This window comes from Achroia grisella, unplaced genomic scaffold (genome assembly GCF_030625045.1).
Source record: "Achroia grisella isolate CSIRO2021 unplaced genomic scaffold, CSIRO_AGI_Agris_v1 utg782, whole genome shotgun sequence".
In the NCBI taxonomy this organism is placed as follows: Eukaryota; Metazoa; Arthropoda; class Insecta; order Lepidoptera; family Pyralidae; genus Achroia; species Achroia grisella.
Genome location: NW_026713022.1, coordinates 4,837,921 through 4,861,226, shown reverse-complemented (window position 1 = coordinate 4,861,226; position 23,306 = coordinate 4,837,921). Strand labels below are relative to the sequence as shown.

Below are 23,306 nucleotides of genomic sequence, written 5' to 3'. Positions count from 1 at the left end.
GATTCTATTTTCAATCTGTACTGACAGAATTTACTGCAGCATAACACAGTAATCACATTAAAACTCTGTACACTAAACTCATGGTCCTTTTAACTACTTCAGGACTGGAGAGCAATATAATAACACGTTGGAGCGGCGCCGGCGTAGCCTCGCCGCGTGCCGGTAGCAATTAGCGTTTAGATCTTAAAAGCTACCATTATTATTTTTTATAAAATCGATCCCACCAAAACCAAGGACGACCCGATACGTATCTATTAATGATACGTGCACTTAATCGTTTTGGAATTTTCTTACTCGAACCTTTAATGGAAAGATACAACTGAACTTTTTAGAATACACTTTCTTGTACTTTCTTATTTTTGTCTAATACTATATAATAATAGAGCAGGCCATGTTCTTCTGCTGGGTATAGTGTTATAAGAATACTATTTATTGATAGTAAAATCTCACTTTTAACTATTTAAATTTACATTCCATAAAAAGAAATTAAGGTAAAATATATCTGAACGAAGTCTAAGTATTCACAGATGCTGTTTGCCTACTTATGACTGAAAAAAAAAATTTTTTTTCCATAAATTTAAATGTAATGAAATAAAGTAAATTTTTAATGGTTCCTGTTCAACGCTGTTACAAGAATTAAATACGATGTTTCCAGTTGAATATTAGGGCTACACAGCTGCATAATCAACTAATGTAAGGTAAGGAATCTAAACATAAACCGACATAATCGATAGTCACCGGCGATACAACGAAAATTAAACGACAGTTTTCGGGTAACAGAGCGGTGTACCATAAATCGGTCTTTTCCGACACAAAAACAAGTCCAAAAAGAGTTAAGCGTTCGGGAGATCGTCGAATACAGATTACTGGGCGCAGGTGTTAAATAAAAATAATAAAATTCGACTCGGCCGATGTAAAAAGAGGAGTCGATGCGGCCGCGCGGCGCCGAACGAGGCGTAATTTCGTTCGCAACGCCCGCCGAACAAAAAACGACGTGTACTCAGGAGTTAACCACGACTCCACAACCTCGCACACCTCCAATATTGGCCATTCAAAGTCAATCCGCGACGTTAGTCGGCTCACTTTAATGCCTTATAAGTGCACTCGTAACTCCCACGACCGAACAGGCACCGGCGTGCCCTAATAGGAACGTATTATCAAGATTTACACACGCACTCACAGTGTAGGAGCATTTAATGAAAATTGGCTGTATTTTACCAAAACAAATGTATTCTAAAATCATTCTCTCTCGTTCATCTGGAAAATATCTAAGATTTATTAAACATTATTCCATGGCCATCAATTTGCGCAATTCCACGAAGCGAATCCGAGATTGGTGTGGTGCATAATACGGAGTAAATAAAATGGTCCGCACGGCAAACGACCACAATTAAGGAAGGCAATCCCACTTCGCACGTACGAACAAATTGCAGGCAATAGTCTTGCTTCGTGCAGCACTTCACCACAAAAACTGGCCGCACTACTTTACCCTCCATATAGCTTAGCAACGTTACTGAAGTGTACAGATTCTTTTCTAATGAGCCACACACTTACTTATTTTTATGTAACAACACATTTTAATTGGAAAATGAACATCGACACGGCATATTTACTTTTGTTTTACTATGAAGAGTTACGTTAGATATTGAAACACTTCCAGAGTTCCTTCTGTGTTATTATAGTCAAAATACTAACGTTTGCCGAGTCGTGAATTAATAGAAAACGATTATAGGGACTGAATGACTTGAAAAAACATTCAGAACCCTCGACAGAGATGGAAACGGCATCATTAAGTGAGGCTTAACGTTACCCGAGACATTTAGTTCGGGCCGTCCCAAAATACTACAAAAATATGTGGGCATTAGAGGAGCGTCGTGTTAAGCCTACATTTAATGAAATAAGAATAAATAACCGGATTAACGTCCCATGTCACACGTGATGCGTACATCCTACACATAAATAATGGACTTAAAGGTATACAATGTGAAGTTTACGAGACGATTATTTTGTGCGAGTACTTAAACACGGACACGATTACCTGGATTCTCTTACATCGGATACGAGAGGACTATAATTTTTGTATTATAATTATAATGGTTAAACATTTCTAGTGCCTATATTAGCCATATACAATGTATACATATATATATATATATATGTTTTATGATAATAAAAGTCTGAAAGCGAAATATTTCAGTATACTCTCGAAATCAATTCCATAAACATAGGACTACTATTAGGGAACTATAATTGAAAGAAAGCTTTCAGTCCACCTGATATAAATTGTTAACCATCCTAGACGTATGAAGAGTCCCAAGACTAAAATCTATTACGAAAGAATACCGAAAATCACTTGCAAAGCAATCTGCTGTCAGAAGCAGAGGAGATAATAATAATAATCATATTTTTTTTTATAAATCGTTTCACATTAACATTGATTCCTACGGTAGGCTGGACCTGACCTGTAGGAACCAGAATATGAAATATCATATCCAATAGATTTATATTTGCACAATGTGCTTACAGACAATGAACTTTTGCTATGAGATGTAGGTGTATACTTTGTTTGACGCCCTTTGTACACGTAAAGTTTCCCTACATATTGCTTACCTATTACACAGTCAGTGGATTAATTAAGTTATATTGTCAGGATTTAACTGAAATATTTAGAATAGAGTCAAAAATAGTTGCACATGAATAATATTGAAATGCGTGAATTTTATGCATAACAAAATTAGCCACACGTAATGCCTACGTGGTTGGTGAGCGTGAAAACAGCCTAGTATTCCAAAATACGAGTGAATTGGTAAGGAAATCCATAGGAACGCGATACATTGTTACGCTAAACTAAACAAATGGTTGTTGTTAAACAAATAGCTCGTTTTAGAGGGGTAATGCCCTTGATTGTAAACTCTGTTATACTTATAACAATGCGTTCTTAGTGTTTTCTGTACGGGTCAACGACTTGATAAACAAATTCTCGAATGAATTTGTACACAAAATGTTTTGTTGCAAGTACGCACGCGCGAAAGTATGCAAAAACTCATATACCTTAAATATTTGCTTAACTGCAGGTAAAAAACGTAAGTAATATCTCACACTGAAATGGAAATGAAAAGTATTCGTTGACTATATTGTAATACAATAAAAAAGTATATATATGTTTAAATTGGTTATTGGCCCATTGTACTCTGAGTTATTTTAAATAGTCCAACTAATAAGCATTTTCAATTTCAAAGTATCTGTAATGAGAGTAATATACTATATCTGTCTGTGTATTACATTTACGTCTAAACGAATGATAAGTCACAAGGACGGACATAGGCTAACCTGTATCATAAAAAAGCAGACAAAGTCAAGGGGTGCAGCTAGTGATGAAAAAATTTCGAAATGTTTGAATAACATAAGCTCAGAATATAATAGAATAGAAAGGAAATAACCTTTTATATAGTCGTACATTTTTTTAATCTACCACTCATTAGGAAAGCAGTATTTTTGTCTTGAAGTTTTAGCACAAGAAGAACGAAAAAGAAATGCCTTTTGCTGTTTTAAACAAATTTATTTTAACAATTTCAGCTCAGTTACTACACCTACATAGTAAAATCCTCAAAACTAAATATATATAAAATTCTTGTGCACAATGTTAATTACTATACTCCTGCGAAACGGCTTGACTTAACCGATTTTTATGAAATTTTATATGCATATTCTATCTATTTTTCATACCCCTAAGTGATAAGGGTTGTCCACCCCTAACATTTATTTTTTACTTTTTGGACAATTCTTATTTATCTTTTTATAATGTGGCAATAAAAAGCCTAAATTTATACTTATCACCAACCCCTATTTTCTAATAATGATATTATTTTTTATGGCAAAACAACGTTTGCCGGATCAGCTAGTAAACTATATAATGACATGTAATATTTTAAATGTACCATTACATTTCGAGAAACGCTCACTGTACATCAGATAACGAATGCTTCAAAAGTGTTCGCATATCAGATACACCGTGAATAACGTCACTTTGAGCTTTCAACGTCGACAATGGATTGGACGGATGAGCTCGGGGTCCATAATCGGCATCCATCTCAAGTAATGCATTGCGGTTCAAATGATCTCGGGCCGAGACCCTAACAGAAATGAGCATCGAGATCGAACATGATACGTGTGTAATATCGAATTTTCGATTAGACATGGTCAAGATTATGGGTTCATCTGTAATACGGAGCAGGCATTACTGTCTCTTGGCCTTGATAGTTTGGATATTTTCTTCAATTTTTTTTTCCTTTATAATTCCCATTAAAGTCCAACAAAAACGTACAATTTCAGTAGTAATATTAGTTAGTTCTTATATTTAATATACTATTATCTTAATAAAAATATACTAAAAATAAACCACGACAATTTAAAAATCGCCATCTAGTCCCACAAGCTGAGCAGAACTTGTGGTATGGGTATTAGAACTGATAGAGCTAAGTTTCTTGTCAGATCTTCTATTCTCGATCACTCCGAACTGACGGTAGATTTGACATATCATTAGACTCTGTGGACAATAGACCTACATGAATAAAGATATATTGAATTGGTCTAAATGATTTAGATTTTTTTTAATATGTACATAACAACATAGAAAACACCCAGACCAATACAAACATGAGTATGACTCATGAATACAATGTTCGTACTGTGCGGGGAATCGTACCCGGGACCATTGAAAGTAAGGCAACGTGCTAAACCGCTAGACCACCGAGACTGTCAAGTAAAATAACTATTGATACTTTAGAGTTTTAGTTATAATCAAATTAGGGTTATTTTATTTGAATTCATTACACCCACGTGTAAATTATGAAATGTATCAGCATCTGAAATCATAGGTGAGCGTTACGTCTCTAGGAATGCAACAATGGCGCATCTAGTATTTGAATGTGGGCGGATGTAGCATTGTGATCCACAAGGACATGCTGGGGGCAGGTATTGTGTCCAAATTCACTCAAATTCATTCAGAGTTACCAACTGTTATGTTTTCCCGGGACATGTCCTAGTTTTTGTAGTGTCCTGGGACGTCCCGAATAGTTATTAAGCGGCGTTCAGAGTTTTATAGTCCGGTGAAGCTGTAAAGGCCAGCTGCGGCCAATAACGTTGTCGTTGTTGTAAGAGTAGTCCGAAAAAAAAGTTCAGAGTTATTGCTGTTTTAAATTATAAAATTAATAATATATATATTTAAGTACTTTTATGAAAAATAAGAATATTTTAGTATTCAAGTAGGTAATTACTTTCATTTCATTTTACCTATTTTCACTACCTACACATTAACTATTGCAATTCTATTACTGCGTCCTGTTTTTAAACTGAATAGTCCTGGTCTAACCAACATCAAATCTTGGGGTTGACAACCATAAAATAGACGAGTTGTCGTGCTACTTGAATGCTATTAGAATAACACTAAATGAATAGTTGGGAAGCTTTAGGGTTGTCCTATTTAGGTGAATGATGATGGCAATTTAAGATTAAATTTAATGACGTTAGTAATCATTATACTTGATAACAGACAATTGAATGTAGGTACGGAAGGGAATTGTTAGTAATGTGGACTGATGATCCCATTGCTAACAATCTACCATGTCAGGTTGACCTCCACGCGGTTCCCCCTGGAAACCATCGTAATAAATTCCCGGTGAATTTATCACGATGGGCTAACTGACCTGACTTCATGTTCATCTTATCATCCTCCACTGGTGCCCCGCCAGCGTAAACCGTTAGCGCAGGCGGGTGCACCATTCCATTATCATTCACTAAAAAAAATGTAGGTACGGTTATTATTAAATTTGAAACTAGACGTACATTGTAAAAATTTGCATATACCTTTATCTCAGCGAATGCTGCGGCTAACTGAGTGTAAAAAACCTAACATCATAACTAACATTAGAGTTTTGGTTTTATTTATTTAGGTATTTTTACACACTTTGTGGGGAACACATATTCACTAAAATTGGCCGCTACTCTTAATTCGCAGGGTGTTTTAGAGCTTACTAAAGAAACAAGAACAAAACGCTGGGGGAAGAAAAGAAAAACTAAATAAAACCATATACCTATAGATCTTTTTAGACAGAGCTACGTGATAGTACCCTTAAATGGGGAGCCTTATAGGGGGACATCTTCCCTGTATGGGTACTCTCTAATTGAACGCTAATGAATTGTTTGGTGAACTATAATATAATTATTAAATATTCTTTATTGCACTTAAATACATTTGTAAGTATATTAATTACAGCTAATGTTAACAAAGGAGGACTTATCTCTAAAAGAGATCTCTTCCAGTCAACCCAATAGAGCGTGGCAAAGGAAGTGTTGAGTGGGTTAAAATTATTACATAATGAATTTATATTATTTTGTTTAATTCCACTAAAATATATAACACAATGCCCTAGTGTGTTCTTACTTTGATGTCCAATAGACAAAATGGTTTCTTTTTTTTATTAACTAGCAACTCATCCTAGATTCACACGGGTGAACACTGTGTATAAGATGCGGTCGTAAAATAAAACTACATGTACGTATTATATTAAACGTCTGGAAGAAAGAAATTATAATGAAAACTGTATTAAATTTGATCTATGGTTTGGGAGAAGTTAGCAGAGACCTAGACATTATTCTAATCTTTATATGCACAAACATATTTTATTAACTGTAAAAATGTAAAACAAAATTGTATTATGCAACAGCCGAGCAGGTATCGAATGTTCTTGGCCCTGCCATTGTCACGAGGAGTCTTTGGTTCAAAACCCGCGCAGGAAAAACGTAAAAGAAAGTGGTTGGCTCCGCCGCGACCGCAGGGTTGTCAACCGTAGTATATTTTTTAAGAACAACGAATTATTTTTTTATTTTACATTGTCCCTTAGGTCAAGTAGTTAATTATATGATTCGGCTGAAGAATGAGATGTAGCAGTAATCAGTGGGTATGACATATGATATGACAGACATAGATATGACATTAATCCTTCGGAATGACAACTCCTACGGGTATCACATGATGTCTATAAACTTCTTTATAGTTACATAAAAAAAAAGAGTCTTCAATTTACTAGTACGTACAAGTTCATATTATTAAAATGTAACTTACATATTAATAACATTTATAATAACAAACTATTTGTTGTGTACAGAGAAGGAATATAATAAGAAGAATAAGTAGAAAAGTAAAAGAAAAGGCGGTTCCAGAGTTCCAGAGGCGAATGGCTTGGACAGCGAAGGAATTGGAGTAATATGGCGAGGAGTGAGAAGTTCTAGATAACTATGAAAAACTTCAAAAAATTGTAGAAGTACTTCGTTATAGTAATAGTATCGAATGAAATATTTATTAATTCGCAATTGTTATTCAGTGAAATAAAATTGTTATGATACTTTTATTAAACTTCATGACACGACATCTAATTATAACACCTAATATGAACTTTGTTACTTGTTTTTGAAATCCATTGGTACAATAATAACTTTCCATTCATTTAATAAGGCGTGAGTCAATTACATTACACGAATCATTATATTAATTAATTTAAGGAAGGAAATGGAAGATATTTAGAATTATTCTGTATAACTTAGGGTTATGAAGTCAATTATAATAATAAAAAGATATTTTGTAAGTATTTTGTTTTCATTCACGCGCAGCTTTTAATAGTACAACTATATTTTGACCTCCTTACTTATAGAAGTATAGTCTAATTACGGTTTCCTTGCTGTAAATATACTTATTTTGTCGTTTTCTATAAATGAATTTTCTTTTGCTAGTAGTAAGTTAAAGAAGGTTCTAAAGTATTATGCCTAACTATTCTACTGACCACACTCTTTCATAAATTTTATTACTACTCAAATATAATCTTTTTGAACATTCCATTTTTATAAATATTTATATAAAACACATTAAAAACTTTAAATCGTAACGAGGCGAAAATATTTTGTTTATCTATTTGTATATTAAGATTTTACTTAAAAACAGCTTGACGAATTATGTAAAAGAAAGCGCTCAAAAATATATATCAAAGTAATAAAATAATTAATATTGTGAATATATTGGATACGCCATTTATTATTTTATTAATATATTTATTAAGAACGAAAATAATATATGTTCTCAGACAGATATTTAATTGGTTTTTGTCGTTTCATTAACAACATTAGATCTACAAGGAATATATATACAAAGTCGCGGGCAAAACTAGTAAAAAATAATATTGTAAAAAGGGAGCTGTGGCAACCCTATACGCGCGGGCCATTGTTATTACAAAATGACCCATCTCAATGTCGAATGTTTCTCAGAACCGAGCGTTATGTATAACTTAAATAGCTTTTGAGCATTTTATAAAGGCTTATTTCTGACACCTCGGATGAAACATGGCGCATAACGAATGCGTGTGCGCATCGCACTAAACCAGAGATAATCAACCTTTTTTTATATGGATAGTCAGCTTTTATTGAGAATTTTTACTAGGCAATAACTTACTGTAACAAAATTAATCGTGTGACCTCCAATGGTTGGGATTTACTGAAGAATTTTAGGGTGCATTATATTTTTAAATAAATAAATGACTCTAAACCATTCACACAGCGCCATCTGGTCCCAAACTACGACAAACAGAGCTTATATTATGAGTACTAGACAACTAATATTAATACACAGTTTTTTTATTGTAAATACACATAGAAAATACCATGTGACATCTGAGATACAGTATAATTCTATACTAGTTCAGATGGTACAATTACACTTGTATGTTAAAATTGTATTGACTCTTACAACTTAATTATGTAACACAACCTAAAACTGCAATAAATATTATTATTATTATTATATACTTATGAATACAAGTACACACAAGCTTACGGCCCACGTACATGAAATACACCATGGATCACCTCATCATGTTACACTCATCAGCCTCCCCTCCGATCGATCTCCCGTCCAACTCAAATGATAGAAATTATGACGGCCAGGGCCGAGGTTCGAACCACTAGCGGTGCCCTTAGATCAAAGTCGTATCTTTCAGGCAGTCAGCCTTTAGCCGCTCAATAACTCCTTCCGTAGGTTTTGAGTGAAGTCTGCTAGTCTTTACAGCTTCACCAAAAGACGGACTCACCCCCTGTCTTTTGGTGTGGCCAACGGCATTAGAAAAATTTTAAAAACTAAAAATACATGAAAACTCATTGTATGTATAATTCTTTTGTGGCCATCAGCATTAGAAAAATTTCAAAAAAAGTAAAAATTTATGAAGAGATAAATTTTCAGAATGATATACATACAATAAGTATGTATATCATTCTGAAAATTCACTGTATGAAGGTGAAATTTCAGAGTATGCAGAGTAGGAAGTATAGATAGATAGTTGAGTACCAGTATAAAAATATATAATAAAGAAAGAAAATGAGTATGATCAACTTTATAGCCTATCAAAACAAATGGTGATAATTAAAGCATATTATGCCATTGAATAATATTTGCAAAATACTAATAATATTAATTTGCGCCTCTCTTCCACACATATGCTATACCTCACAAGAGGCATGGTATGTGTAGTGTATTGAACATAGACTACTTAAGTATAGTATAGTAACCTACTCTGTTATTGTAATTATTATATAAACTACTCTGTATTGTTATACTATATTCATAGTAAACATGTGATTATTTAGAGACTGGTTTAATTTATAATAGTATGTATGTGAATTTACTAGTGTTTGTGAGTCTATATCATAATTGTGCAATACAATATCTATACATATAAATAAAATAGGAGCACTCCATCATATCTTCTGTAATGTATTCATAGGTGGAACAGGCAGGTATTGTCCACTGTTGACTGCATTTTCTTACATATATTTGATTTAATTTGTTTATATTAGTTATATTATATTATCTATACATATAAATGAGTGTCTGTTTGTAAAATTGAAATAACCATTTTTTACGACATGCATATGAATATAAATATGGTACATACTTGGTGTATGTAATAATATTTTTTACAATTTTTGTCTGTCTGTCAGTTTGTTCTGGCAAATCTCTGAAATGGCTGGCCCGATTATGACGGGACTTTTTTTAGCTTAAATAAAAGATTTTTTTAAATAAAAGTTAAATTCCACACAGACTAAGTTGCGTAGTATACAGTTAGTAATAAATAAACATGTAGTTTTAATTATGATGAAATTTATCAGTTAATATTCACCCATATAAGTATATACACACGAGTCTAATTAGTTATTTTATTGTTCATATATACATAAAGCATCTAGCATTTTCATCAAGAATGCCAGCATAATTTTTGAGTATGCTCTTAATAACAAACAGTACCCATTAATGCAGATACCAAAATGGACTACCTAGATTCATATCTGATAGACTTACAAAATATAGTACACAATGTAAATAAATTGTCTTTAAAAAAAAGAAATCCAGGTGAGTATCATGCCAGTTCAAGTGTCTCTATTGAATCTGTATACCGAACTGTATGGTAGGCAAAAATATGATAACACAAAAATTTTGACAGTCACAAGCAGCTAATTTCTTACATGATTATTTTTTTATTTTATTTAATTTAAGAGAACAATAACTGGATTATTGAATTTTACAAGTTGCGACCCATAGTGTTTCCATTTGAAAAAACTGTTTAAATCACTCCGTTTAAATACAAACTGTTTAAATACATAATAGAAATAAGCACACACAAATTTTATATGTGAAAGTATAGCAACAAGTGGCAACTTTTACACAAAATATACATTTTAAGGGTGTAAGGTTTTTATTTACACATATTCATACAAATTTAATGTCAACAAGTAGGACATCTATTGGCAAGAATAACATTAGACATTTATTCCCTGTGATTAACTCTTTAACAAATATAATTCATAAACAAGGACAACTATTAAACATCGCAAATTATTGTAGTTAATAAAAACTCCAGCTACGGAGATTAATAAATGGAAATAATACAAATTATTAGAAAATATTAATTCAATGACAACCAAAACTAACATTCTGAAATCATCTGTTATTTCTAAATTTTATAAACAAATAATAATGTAACTGAATAGTGACGATTTATTCACTATTTAGTGAATTAACACGTTAAAAAAAAACAATTAAACCCAAAATTTAATAAGAAAATAATGCTAAATCCGATTTACGTACATTCATGTATGACAGTCGCATTAAAGAGCCCAAAATTAAAAGTTATTGATAGTAATTATAAGAAAATATCATGTAATTTAAAAAATAAAATAACGGAGAATAATTTCCACTTACCCATTTTACGTGGAATTTCAGCAATTATACACAATTAGAAATTCAACAGAGAAAAACATCACAAACATCACAGAACGGGAGCCATTTTGCTTTTACAGTGTTGCTAGTAGTAAATTAAATTCATTTAAAAAAAATCTCTGTAAAGGTAAGCCTACAATAAAGACGAATGTTAAGAATAAGTCAAACAAAAACAATACAGAAAAACCATAATGCAATTGTATATTACCATTTTTTTTACTTAGCCATAAAAAAATCGTTTAATAATAAAAAAAAATATTTTGTATACCATATGGAATGGTGGGATTGAACAAGTGAGTGACAATCCTAAGAGCATGCGTTCTAAAACATTGGGAGATATCCAAAAAAGTTACTTTTTTTTAACTCTGTTTAGACCTAAGTAATGTCATAAGACTTTGAAAAGGTTTTTAAATAAAATGACTCGAATGGAAATAGGATGGTTGTTTATCTAGAAAACCTCTTTAGAGATTTAAATGGAATTAATTTCCCTAATTTACGATCATCACTCGGAGACCAAAGTAATGGCCTAAAATGACATAGCCCGATCAAGCCCAAAGCGGTCTGTAATTCTTTGTACATCTCGCTACAGTCTTCCAATAGGACCTTTGTTTACTCATAGCATCCTGCATTAAAGTATAGAGTTTCAGAACGATTATTTCAAATGTTGCCATAGATATATATTTTTAATTCTTTTTCTGTCAACAGCTGTCAAAAAGGTTAAGAAATATTTTTTCTCGTGATAATATTAAAAATCCGAAATAATCTTAGTTTATCTCACATAACATTGTAAATACGTTAGTGAAATAAACAGTGTAAAGTGTACTCAATGTAATTTTTCTTGTATTTCAGCTTCAAAATGGTACAGCGGCTTACTTTCAGGCGACGTTTGTCGTACAATACCAAGTCCAACCAGAGGAGAATGTGAGTGTTTTTTAAACAAATTGATATAATAATTCGCTATAACATTACAGTTATACATGAGCTGTAATGTTCCAGACGAATATCAGTTTAATAACTTATTGTTTATTAAAATTTGTGTGTTGACCACTATAACCTCGAAAACTTGATCATTCCTATTACAATAGTCAACAAATGGTTATAATATGTACTTTTATTAAATCTAAGTGGCTCGTCATCAATATAATATGTCAATAAATTAAATTCACGTTAATACGATATGGGTTTTAACTTAGAAGTTTGTTTACAACTTCTTCAATTACATTATTTTAATCTGTAAGAAAACCAATAGCTTTACAGGTTATTAGTTAACTTTGTCTTTTACATTATCAATATATTATGTATTTATTAATATTAAAAATAATTTGTCAACATAAGCATGTTGTCAGTGCATATTTGTGACAATTTTCATTATTGGTGATTTTGTATTATTAGAATGTTAGTCTATTCTATAATAAGTAGTCTAGTCTATAATAAGAATTAAGATGGATTTATGTAGAAGTGGCATATAATAACTCTAAATTATTTGAATACAGAAGTGTTTCAAATTCACCCTTTAAAAAGGTAAATGATATAATAGTGAGTATATGTAAATCGGATATTGAAATTTTAATTACTGTCTCATTTCACTATAATAGTTTGGAAATGGAGAGTTGACACAATTTAAAATGTATAATTTAGACATTCAAAATCTATAAAACAATGTTACATTATAAACTGAAAATTTCCATACTGAAGTAGTACTACAGTTTTATGATTTTGTTAACTGGCACACAAATTATATAGACATTAACTTGACAAAGATAGTTATTTGAAATTCCCCTGCAAAATTGAAGCTTAAGTGATTTTTTTTTCTCATATATGTTGTTCTCATACCTGTTATACTGCAGTCAATAAAATTATTATTACAGTAATGCAAATTCAAGTAATGTTTTAAAAATGATTACATCTGCTTACAACTTTGTAATTAATATGAGAATATTGATATTTACAGTGTAAGGACCCCTGGTGGACGTCTGGTGTATCAATATGTTAAGAAACCCAAGAAGATCCCAAGATGTGGCCAGTGCAAAAGTAAACTCAGAGGCATCCAGCCTGCAAGGCCCGCCGAGCGCTCCCGTCTCTGCTACCGTAAGAAGACAGTGAAACGAGTGTATGGAGGTGTCCTCTGCCACAAGTGTGTTAAACAGCGAATTGTCAGAGCTTTCCTCATCGAGGAACAGAAAATTGTAAAGGTCCTCAAAGCACAGCATGCCACCTCTAAGGGTGGCAAAAAAGCCGCAAAGTGATTGTAGGGTAATAAATAAGTGACAAAAACAAGAACTTTGTCTTAATTTATAGTTATTAAGTTCCCCTAGTAAAGGTGAAGCCATCAAGTTTGAAAATAGGTGGACAATGTAATATTATTGTATCTGTAATTCAACTGAAACCTAACCAAACATTAACACATCCAAAAAAAGTACAATGGTAATATGGTATGGTGGTGTAGGTATTGTGCCTTAACTGTAATAATGTAATTGTTTTTTCTAAAAGTATCCTATATTCATTCTAATATGAAATGAAATTAAATGATATTTATTCAGTAGAAAACTAAAAGACACATTAAACAAACAAAAAATAGAATAAACAGTGCGACAATTACAAAAAACAGTACACAAATTACGTGTGTGCGCGTGTGCGTGCATGTGTATGTCTGTCGAAGCATCTACTGAATAGGTCCGTGCTCAGCATAAAGCGACTGGAGCGCTGCAACGCTGTTTTTCAGCACATACATACATAATACGTCCAAGAACACCTGTACAAAATTTCATGATTATCGGTTCAGTAGTTTTTGCGTGAAAGCGTAAGAAACATCCCTACTTTTACATTTACAATATTATTGAGGTTGTTCTGTATGGAACCCTACTTTAACATAACATCGTAATCCGTAAAACAAACCGAAAACCTAAACAATTTTCTCCAGAAGAAAAATTAAAATACTTTACATATTATTCCTAAAGTAAATTCCACCTTCCATATATTGAAAATTTCTATTATCAATATATTAATGGGATTTCCATCAAAAGACTAATCTCGTATAAAACCAAGCGTTTTTCTATAATATCAAAAAGTTGAATGAAACACCAATAATCATACGGCGCCGGCGCCTTCTAGTTCCAAGCTACATAAACAGAACCTGATAACACTCAGATCAATACAGTCATACTCTTGAATACAAATGTTTGTATTGTGCGGAGATTCAAACCCGTAACCATCGAAAGTAAAGCGGTATGGTAAACCTCTATACTCCCTAGCAAAGAATATACTACTCAAGAGTATCTATGCTGCTCCCTAGTATCTATACTCTATAACAATTTTAATATATCTATGTAGTATTACTAGGCCATAACATCAGCGCTGTTAACTTACTTCTGTACTGTTCTGTAATTAAAGAAATAAAAACGTATATATGTCAAATATGTTAATAAATCATTTATAACATCAGGAAAATATATATAAATGCCAAAAAATAGTGAAAATCTCGTCAAAATGTCAGTTAATAACTTTGCAACTCTATACATGACCATTCACACTTTGCTCAAAAATACTTTTATTCAGAGCCGTAAAACAATAAATAAAAACCTCTGTACTGACAGATTATGAACTTGCTTATTTATTGTCAAATTTTTTATACTGTGTGGTAGGTGTGAGTGAATTGAGTTTTTTAATTAATCAAATAAATTGTGTTCCTTGTTATATAACTATTAAATATAGAAATTTCTGTGATAAATTTAGTTTAATAATATTTTAATCAACATGTCGAATCCTTGGAAGAAATTAACATCGCCAGCTGATGTACAAAACCTCTCCGATATAATGTCAGAGGAATATGCTAAAGGTCTCCAAATTAAAGAAGAGATCATCTTTGCCCAACAAATAGGCACAACTTTTCAGTCTGAGGAGCCTGTAAGCTCTAAATCCAATGATATATCGCCGGATATATTGAAACAAATCGAAGAGTCGAATGTCAAGGACTATTGCGACTCTGACGCTATTATTGCAAAAGTGTTGCAATGTCAATTCGACAAAGAATACGACGATGAAATTAAAATGGTAGAGAAGAAGCGTAACGGAGAAGCTAAGGTATCGGTGTCGTATGAAAACTATAGGAATGTACCTGACCATTTATTATACGATTCTGACTCGGATGACTCGGATTTCAAAGTTGCTAAAAAGCAGGACTGGGATCGCTTCGAAACTAATGAAAAAGAGTTCGCGAGTTTACCTAAAAGAGGATTCATTATGAAGGACGGGGAAATGGTCACAAAACACGACAGCGTTATAAATGGGAGAAGGAACGCGTGTCGTGTTATGGCGTTCCCACCAGAGGTTTGCACTGGCGACGGTGCTGGATTCGACATGAAATTGTCCAATTCTGTGTTCAATCACCTTAAAGAGCATACCAGGCACCACCAGTCTCGTAAGCACAAAATGTTGGATAGAAAAGAGAGTCATGCTACAGCTGAAATGGGTCTAGACGAACCAACAAGGCTTATACTGTTCAAGCTCATCAATAATGGTCTGCTGGAGGACATCAATGGAGTGATATCCACTGGTAAAGAGTCGGTTGTCCTGCATGCAAATGGTGATACAACATATCCAGATCTGGTAGTTCCTAAGGAATGTGCCATAAAAGTATTTAAAACAACTCTGAACGAGTTTAAAACTAGAGATAAGTATATTGAAGCTGATTACAGATTTAAAGATAGATTCTCTAAGCAGAATCCACGTAAGATTGTTCATATGTGGGCTGAGAAAGAGATGCATAATATGGTAAGGATGCAGAAGATTGGGCTGAACTGCCCACAGATGATATGCCTGAAGAAGCATATTCTGGTGATGTCCTTCATTGGCAGAGACAATAAACCGGCTCCAAAGCTGAGAGATGTCATCTTGAAGCCTGAGAAGTGGCAGAGTGTGTACAATGAGGTGGTGGATGCCATGCACAAGTTGTACAATGTAGGTCATATGATTCACGCTGATCTGTCGGAGTACAATATACTTTGGTGGGACAATAAATGCTGGTTTATTGATGTTTCACAATCTGTTCAACCGGACCATCCAGTTGGCTTAGAGTTTCTGCGTAGAGATTGCCGCAATATTTGCAGTGTAGGTGTTAATAAGTTTATTTTAGTAATCAATATATTCAATCTAACTAATTAAAAATATATATTAATTCTCTCATTGCCATTTGCCAACCAATGCAATTATAGTAGACATACTGATCGTGAATAAACCAGGAACAAAAAAAATTAAAAATATATTGCAAACCAATTAATAATAACAATATAATCAAATAATACATTTTTCTATCAGATATTTCCTTATTCTATACAGTCTTGTTTGTGTAAAGACATTTGCATTTTCCTGTTTTATTGTATAATCCTCTATTATTTAATTCAAGGGACTGTGCTCAAATAATTAAATACTCATCCATATTCTCCAGATTTTTTTTCCCCTTTCATCAAAGCATTTATTTATTATGACACTTTTAAATAAAATTTATTGATGACGCTAATAACTTATTCTATTTTATTTACAGTTCTTTGAAAAGAAAGGTGTTGTTGATATGAAGACAGCTGATGACCTTTTCAAATCAATCACAGGATTTGAGGAAGTGGATGTAAACCTGCTTGAGGGTGTTCACACAACATTCAATGCTCTGTCTTCTCGCTTTGAAATAGCACCTGACGATAACAGGAACATCAGTTATCCATTTGAATATTGCTGGAATAAAACCAACGAGAGCAAACAGCCTAAGAGTGATAAAAGTGATGATGAGTTTGAGGAGATGTGGACTCATTCACAGAAAGACAGGGTTGACACTGCCACCAATTTTGGTAACATACTGACTGTTACAGATACTGCAAATGATGCTAAAGTTGATGGGGAATCTGTAGAATTTGTGGACCATAAAGTCAATTTTGCTAATGAGTTAAATGTAACCATCCCAATAGATGGGGGCATAACTGACAATAGTAAACATAAAAAATCTTAAAACAGGTGTAATTCTGCAAAAAGAGTGGTGTTCTTAAACTTAATTGGCGAAAGAGACTCCGTAATGGTATGTGATATTGGAGTACTTATACAAAATAATATACAATTCAATAATTGTATATAATTTTCTTTAAGTATGACTATTCAGTACTCATGACAGAAGACAAGCAAGTACTTCTTTTCATTTTAAAATTGCTTGGAGATGTTAATGTTATTCAAAGTCTTTGTGCAATACCTGCATAATTATTTAATAATAATTAAATTTCATAACAGATTTAAGAATTTAAGGTATAAATATTTACACATTGAATTCTTAAATCAATAAATGTTAGTTGCTTCTATTTTTGGAAAATACTCTATTGCAGTTGATTAATGTTAGGCATCGTAAAATAAAAACAATTTTATTCAAGATATTAGGTTGTAGAATAAAAGATTACCTTATGTATTTCTATAGTAACATAAAATGTTCAATATTTATATAGTAGTATTATATAAAATAAAATAAAGAAAAAAAGTTATACAACATTACAAAATAATGACAACATATAAAAAAATTGATGAGGAAATATTGCATAATTATTTATTATTTCACAATATTACTATAAATAGTCCACTTACAATATACATTCCATTATATACAACTGAATCATATGTTTCTCTTATCATAATTACAAGTTTATCTTTTTAAAGATCTAAACATTCTACATATAATAATATTGTACATAAAATCTACTTGGAATAATATATATAGCTAAATTCTGCGTTCTTGTGAACTTGTTATCTCTGATACAATACAGAGTTTTTAGAAACATCCAGCATCTATACAGCTTTCTATGGACACTGCATCAGTAATAATAATAATTTCAGGATAATTCACACCGCGCCATCTAGACCCAAATTAAGCTAGCTAAAGCTTGTGTTATGGGTAGTAGATAGTAAATACATACAAATTATATATAGAAAACACCCAGACCGATACAAACAATCATACTCATGAATACAAATGTTTGTGCCGTGCGAGGAATCGAACTCGCGACCATCGGTCGTAAAGCGGTGTGCTAGACCGCTAGACCACCGAGGTCGTCATCAGTATCTTGCATTTATTATTAGGCTATATTATCATGAGTACATACTGTCCAATGTTGAACCATACACATACCACATAGAAATCATTGATTTGCCCAAAGATTGGTCCTTTATAAAAGGTAATATAGGCTAATTTTTTACTACCTATGCCTAAATGGCGGGAACAGCCAAAATAAATGTGAAGCGTGAATTAGCTTTACATTTAAATACAGTACAATCTTCTTGCACATCATCATGTTAAATTTTTTTTATATATTCTAAACTACGCTAAATAAGATCTAACATTATCACAATATTGTGTTAACCTAATTTCAGAATTTATTTTGTCCAGTAAATATGCTTGCTGCATAGTCAGGAATCCTTTGGTGTCTGCACACACACAAATCAGTGAGTTCACATCGCCTGTAGTGTTTGATATTATGATAGACTGGAGTTTTAGTCTCAAATCTACATTTACTGGAAATGCTGAAAATAAAAAATATTAAGGTACTTAAACATCTTGAAATTTCCATAATGTTATGATTTTTTTCATAATTATTCTTATATTAGACTCTGTGGTGCAGAAAATATCGAGCGATTTGTTTAATAGTTTATCATTTCTTAATCAAGAAATAGATTGACTTGTCAAATTGTTTATATTAACAATAAAATCGACACAATGACAGTTGATATTTGTTGCGTTGATATTAATATTTTTTTATAATAATAATAATATAATAATGTTTGCTACATATAATATAGGTGCAGATTCAATAACGGTCGATATTTGACCACCAATAAAGAAGGTCGTAATGCTTCCAGCAGTGGTCAGGTTTACGTACTGAATATTGGTGATCTCACACATGCTAATGGCAGCGAAATGCAACAAAATAATATAAACCCATTCAACATGCAATGGTTATCCCTTACCATCAGTCAGCTGTTCCAGTTACATAAAAGAATATATTATAAGGCATGGGGCCTTTACTTAACAACGTGAGTGTTTTGTCAGTCCTCAGCTCGAAAGCACTTATGACTGACTGTAGATTTGACATATCATAACAGTCTGTAATAGACCTACATGAATAAAGATCTTTTGATTTTGAGGGTGAAGCTTCATAAAATAATTTACAGAATACTTACCATCACTGTCACAATCATTGAGTATACTTGTAAACAAGTTTTTTAGACAATCTGGTCTACTTTCATCCACTGGTTTCACAAGTAATGTCAGGAGCACTCTGCTGATTTGAACCCTGCAAATATATTGAGACGTTTATATTACCATATCATATTATGGGCACAAAACATCCATTCAATATTTAAATAAAATATAGTATTTAAATAATTCTAGAATATTGATTGATTGTAGAGGAAAGTACTACTCTATTGGCTTCAGTACAAAACAGGATTACAGTAAATGGTTTTTTGTAAAACATTGTATCTTTGGTAATTTCTATACTGATTTAGTTCTTCTTAATGTCTTTTCTGTTATCTACTTTCAGACAATCTTTGTCCATTTGAAAACTATCTTTTCATCTGTATAGGGCTTTATGCTTTTATGATTTTGCCAGCGCTATATTAAATATTGTCTATGATCTTACTCTGCTAGAATATTTTCAGGAATGTCCACAATCTTATCAACTATTGTATTTGCTGTGTCAAGAGCAATATCCCATTTATCTGTAACAAAAGAATAAAAACAATAGAATGGATAATTGTTGTAACAAAATATTCTTTTCTCATATGGAAAAACTAGCTGTATCTGCGAACTAAATCCTCGCTAAAACGAAATCGCTAGCGATTTCGATCGCATGGAATTTAACTTAATTTCTCTAAAATAAAAGAAGCCTAAGTTACTCCTTATTACATCAGCCACCTGCAAAAAAAAATTCCCGCCAAAATAGGTCCAGCCATTTCAGAGATTCGCCAGAACAAACAGGCAGACAGACAAAAATTGTAAAAAAAAATATTTTGCTCTAAGTACCATATTTCTATTCATATCCATGTAGTAAAAACATGGTTATTTCAATATTACAAAAAGACACTCCAATTTTATTTATATGTATAGATAATTCATTGTTATGGAATAAAAGGAAGGAATATTTATACCTCAGAACATTTTACCATCTAATTACTTTAAAAAAACAAGACTAAAATACTAAGTGGTAATAAATAAATAACAACAGTCACAGGTCAAGTGGTCCTAAATTATAGATGTAAAAAAGTAATCAAGGAAGGAAAATTTTATTAACTTTACAACATATATATACACAATTTTTTTTAGTTCATCATGATTTTAAACTTTTAGTTTAAAATTATGACAATTGTTGACAATATTTTATTACTAATATTTTTATATGGCATCCAAGCATCGCAGATAGATCCCAGGAGACACCTCTTGTTTCTTTAATATTTCTATGTTATGATATAAAATAAACAAGAACCTTACCACATACAATGAGCAAGTTAAGTATTGTTCTCATACATGTCAGCTTCATTGTATTGTTTTCAATATTTTTTAAAGCCTGTTCATAATATGCTATAGCCTCTAACTTATAGTCGAAGCTGACCAGATTGTTTGCCAACTCCATGAGTATAGATGTTCGTATTAGGGACTGTTCTGGGTATTTATTTAATGCTTGCATGAAACATCCTATGGCTGCCTGTAATGAAAAATGGATTTTAATTACTTATAGCATATTGTTGCTAGCAACAAATAATCATTTTATGTTTATATCTATGGTAATACCATGGAATAAGTGCTAGAGGGAATACAATGGTGGTAAAGGAATACAATGGTGCCACCATTGTATTCCTTTTTAACTAACTGGTTCCCATAATATTGTTTAAGAGACGCTATACATTGCTCAGTGTAATTGTATAATTTAAATATAATTTGTTTGGTCCAGCAAAGGTGTTTTTATCACATCAGTAACCTACAGTCCACACTCTTAACACACATGATATATATGATAATAGATTACAATCTTGATTTTAAGAATATTGGTAGGGAGTAGATGATTTAGTAATGTGAATTAAAAGCACCATTGCTAGCAATGTACCATGTTAGGTTGACCTCCACACGGTCCCTCTGGTATCTATCATATTAAATTCCTGGTGAATTTAACATGATGGGCTAACTAACCTGACTTCATACTCATACACAGTCAAGAGCAACATTCCACTATCATTCCTTAAAAAATCACTACCGCTATAATTATTTCAACTCTCAATCAACTTAGTTTTTTGTTACTTGTATAATAGCTTTGTTCTTCCAAAATAACGCAGTTATATTATTTTTAGTTCATTTATTTACTTCACAGAATCTCAAACTTTATATGTAAAATGTATAAGTAAATCGTAATTTGGTGCAATTATGGTGAGGATGTCCAGCATATGCTTGTAATTGCAGGTTAGGTATAAACTGCAAATCAGTACTGGGTAAGTAAAAAATTATATAATTTCTTGGCAATATATAGTTTTATTTTCTTGTTATGTGGCCCCCATGGGTAAAAACCTCCTCCAGCCTCTGGTCAATCCTCTCTACCCATGGCAGTCTGCATATAATCTGTTACTTTCAGAGAAAGACAGAAAAAGATAGGCTGAGGATGTAAAGAATAATGTGGGAAAAGATTGGTATTACTTGTGACTAATAATAAATATGACAAATTTGTATTTGTCATATTCATAATTAGATACCTAATTATTAAAAGGATCACTCCTATTTATTTTGTTACTTAATTTCAAGTAATTCTCTACATTTGTCCCCCTGGAAACTGTTATGTTTAATGCACAAATACAATATATAAATGTACATATGGCGAACTTAACACCTAGGGGCGTTCTCTACCAGTCAACCATAAGGCAAACAGAGAAGTTAGTAAGCGGCGCATTATAGTTTATAAACATATACATAGTAACTTTAAAATAATACATATTATTAGACATACATATTTACATATGACACATAAATAAATATATACACAGATACAAACTTGGATTAAATATTTAGATACAGGAAAATTACCCATATTATTCTTCACTGGTGCCCCAGCAGTAAATACAAATAACATAGGCAAGTACATCATTTCATTATCATCCATAAAAAAAAAACAGTGTATATTTTTAGCCCAGACATGGGCACTATTATAGAATAGTGATTATGGGATCACTCATAAAAATATATACATTTACCTCTAAATTCTCTCTCTCTGGACTAGAGAATTTAAGAGAAATAAGTTTCTGTTCAGCCTTCATAAACTGCCGTGCTGCAGCCAAATACTGTTCTGCTTCACCCAGGTAGTTACCAGCAGATGCCTCACACTTGGCGGCACCTACATATGCATGACCAGCGAATGCGGGCTGCTCGGAATGTTCGCACTGTATTGCTAAGCCTATAAACTCGTTTGTTGCTTCTGTTATGTTAGGTTTCCTCATGAAACGTCTGTAACATTGGTTTAGATATTTACAATTCCCATTTATTACAAACAACATTATCTGAAATAGATAGAGTAGCTTACTTTTTGAGTTTAGCATTTATATTCATGAATTGTTCATTAAAACTTGCATTGAGATCTGTCGACATTATTATAGCTGTTTAGGACTTCTTGCTTATTGATATTTCTATTTTACAATTTCTATATTCTCTTCAAATTTACTTAATGTCTTTAATAAACAAGAGTCGCTTTGGTATATTTAATTTATCATTTAAAAAACTCAAATTATCATGAAATAAACAATGACTGACAACTACGACAACTCATACAGAAACAATATATTGATTGACATATTATTGTTGTTGTCAGTCAGACTTTTCTATTTTTTTAGCAATGCTTGGTTACCAAAAAATATTTTATTCCTAGAAGATGCCATGATTTTACAAAATTTAAATGTGTATTACATTATCAATTATATTAAATTTCATTGA

The 23,306-nt window shown here is 32.2% G+C and overlaps 4 protein-coding genes across 4 annotated transcripts in view; 2 read left to right on the top strand and 2 right to left on the bottom strand.

Moving 5' to 3' along the window:
• Positions 1-11,388, bottom strand: part of LOC131851244 (bone morphogenetic protein receptor type-1B) — a 112,628-nt gene extending 101,240 nt beyond the window's left edge. Inside the window, exon 1 of the mRNA XM_059201710.1 lies at positions 11,300-11,388. Coding sequence (XP_059057693.1) covers positions 11,300-11,303 — 4 coding nt within the window. The 5' untranslated portion in view covers positions 11,304-11,388. The remainder of the gene's footprint in view (positions 1-11,299) is intronic.
• Positions 11,389-11,996: 608 nt separating this feature from the next.
• Positions 11,997-13,609, top strand: LOC131851250 (large ribosomal subunit protein eL34-like). The gene is made up of 3 exons (XM_059201717.1): positions 11,997-12,033; positions 12,167-12,238; positions 13,269-13,609. Exons 2-3 carry the CDS (start codon positions 12,174-12,176, stop codon positions 13,561-13,563), a joined length of 360 nt encoding a protein of 119 aa, XP_059057700.1. The 5' UTR covers positions 11,997-12,033; positions 12,167-12,173; the 3' UTR covers positions 13,564-13,609.
• Positions 13,610-14,943: 1,334 nt separating this feature from the next.
• Positions 14,944-17,745, top strand: LOC131851381 (serine/threonine-protein kinase RIO3). The gene is made up of 2 exons (XM_059201874.1): positions 14,944-16,423; positions 16,857-17,745. Exons 1-2 carry the CDS (start codon positions 15,071-15,073, stop codon positions 17,310-17,312), a joined length of 1,809 nt encoding a protein of 602 aa, XP_059057857.1. The 5' UTR covers positions 14,944-15,070; the 3' UTR covers positions 17,313-17,745.
• A 140-nt stretch (positions 17,746-17,885) lies between these two features.
• Positions 17,886-23,003, bottom strand: LOC131851386 (uncharacterized). Its single transcript, XM_059201880.1, has 6 exons — positions 22,900-23,003; positions 22,574-22,823; positions 20,829-21,042; positions 19,981-20,059; positions 19,520-19,632; positions 17,886-18,862 (listed from the first exon to the last, which is right to left on the bottom strand). Exons 1-6 carry the CDS (start codon positions 22,962-22,964, stop codon positions 18,660-18,662), a joined length of 924 nt encoding a protein of 307 aa, XP_059057863.1. The 5' UTR covers positions 22,965-23,003; the 3' UTR covers positions 17,886-18,659.
• Positions 23,004-23,306: the final 303 nt, after the last annotated feature.

Coding starts and splice junctions, on each gene's coding strand:
- LOC131851386 (XM_059201880.1), bottom strand. CDS start 22,964: ATGTCGACAGATCTCAATGCAAGTTTTAATGAACAATTCATGAATATA. Junction 22,824..22,899: donor ATAAATGCTAAACTCAAAAA/GTAAGCTACTCT, acceptor CCAATGTTACAG/ACGTTTCATGAGGAAACCTA. Junction 19,633..19,980: donor CCTGAAAATATTCTAGCAGA/GTAAGATCATAG, acceptor ATATATTTGCAG/GGTTCAAATCAGCAGAGTGC.
- LOC131851381 (XM_059201874.1), top strand. CDS start 15,071: ATGTCGAATCCTTGGAAGAAATTAACATCGCCAGCTGATGTACAAAAC. Junction 16,424..16,856: donor ATTGCCGCAATATTTGCAGT/GTAGGTGTTAAT, acceptor TTTTATTTACAG/TTCTTTGAAAAGAAAGGTGT.
- LOC131851250 (XM_059201717.1), top strand. CDS start 12,174: ATGGTACAGCGGCTTACTTTCAGGCGACGTTTGTCGTACAATACCAAG. Junction 12,239..13,268: donor AAGTCCAACCAGAGGAGAAT/GTGAGTGTTTTT, acceptor TGATATTTACAG/TGTAAGGACCCCTGGTGGAC.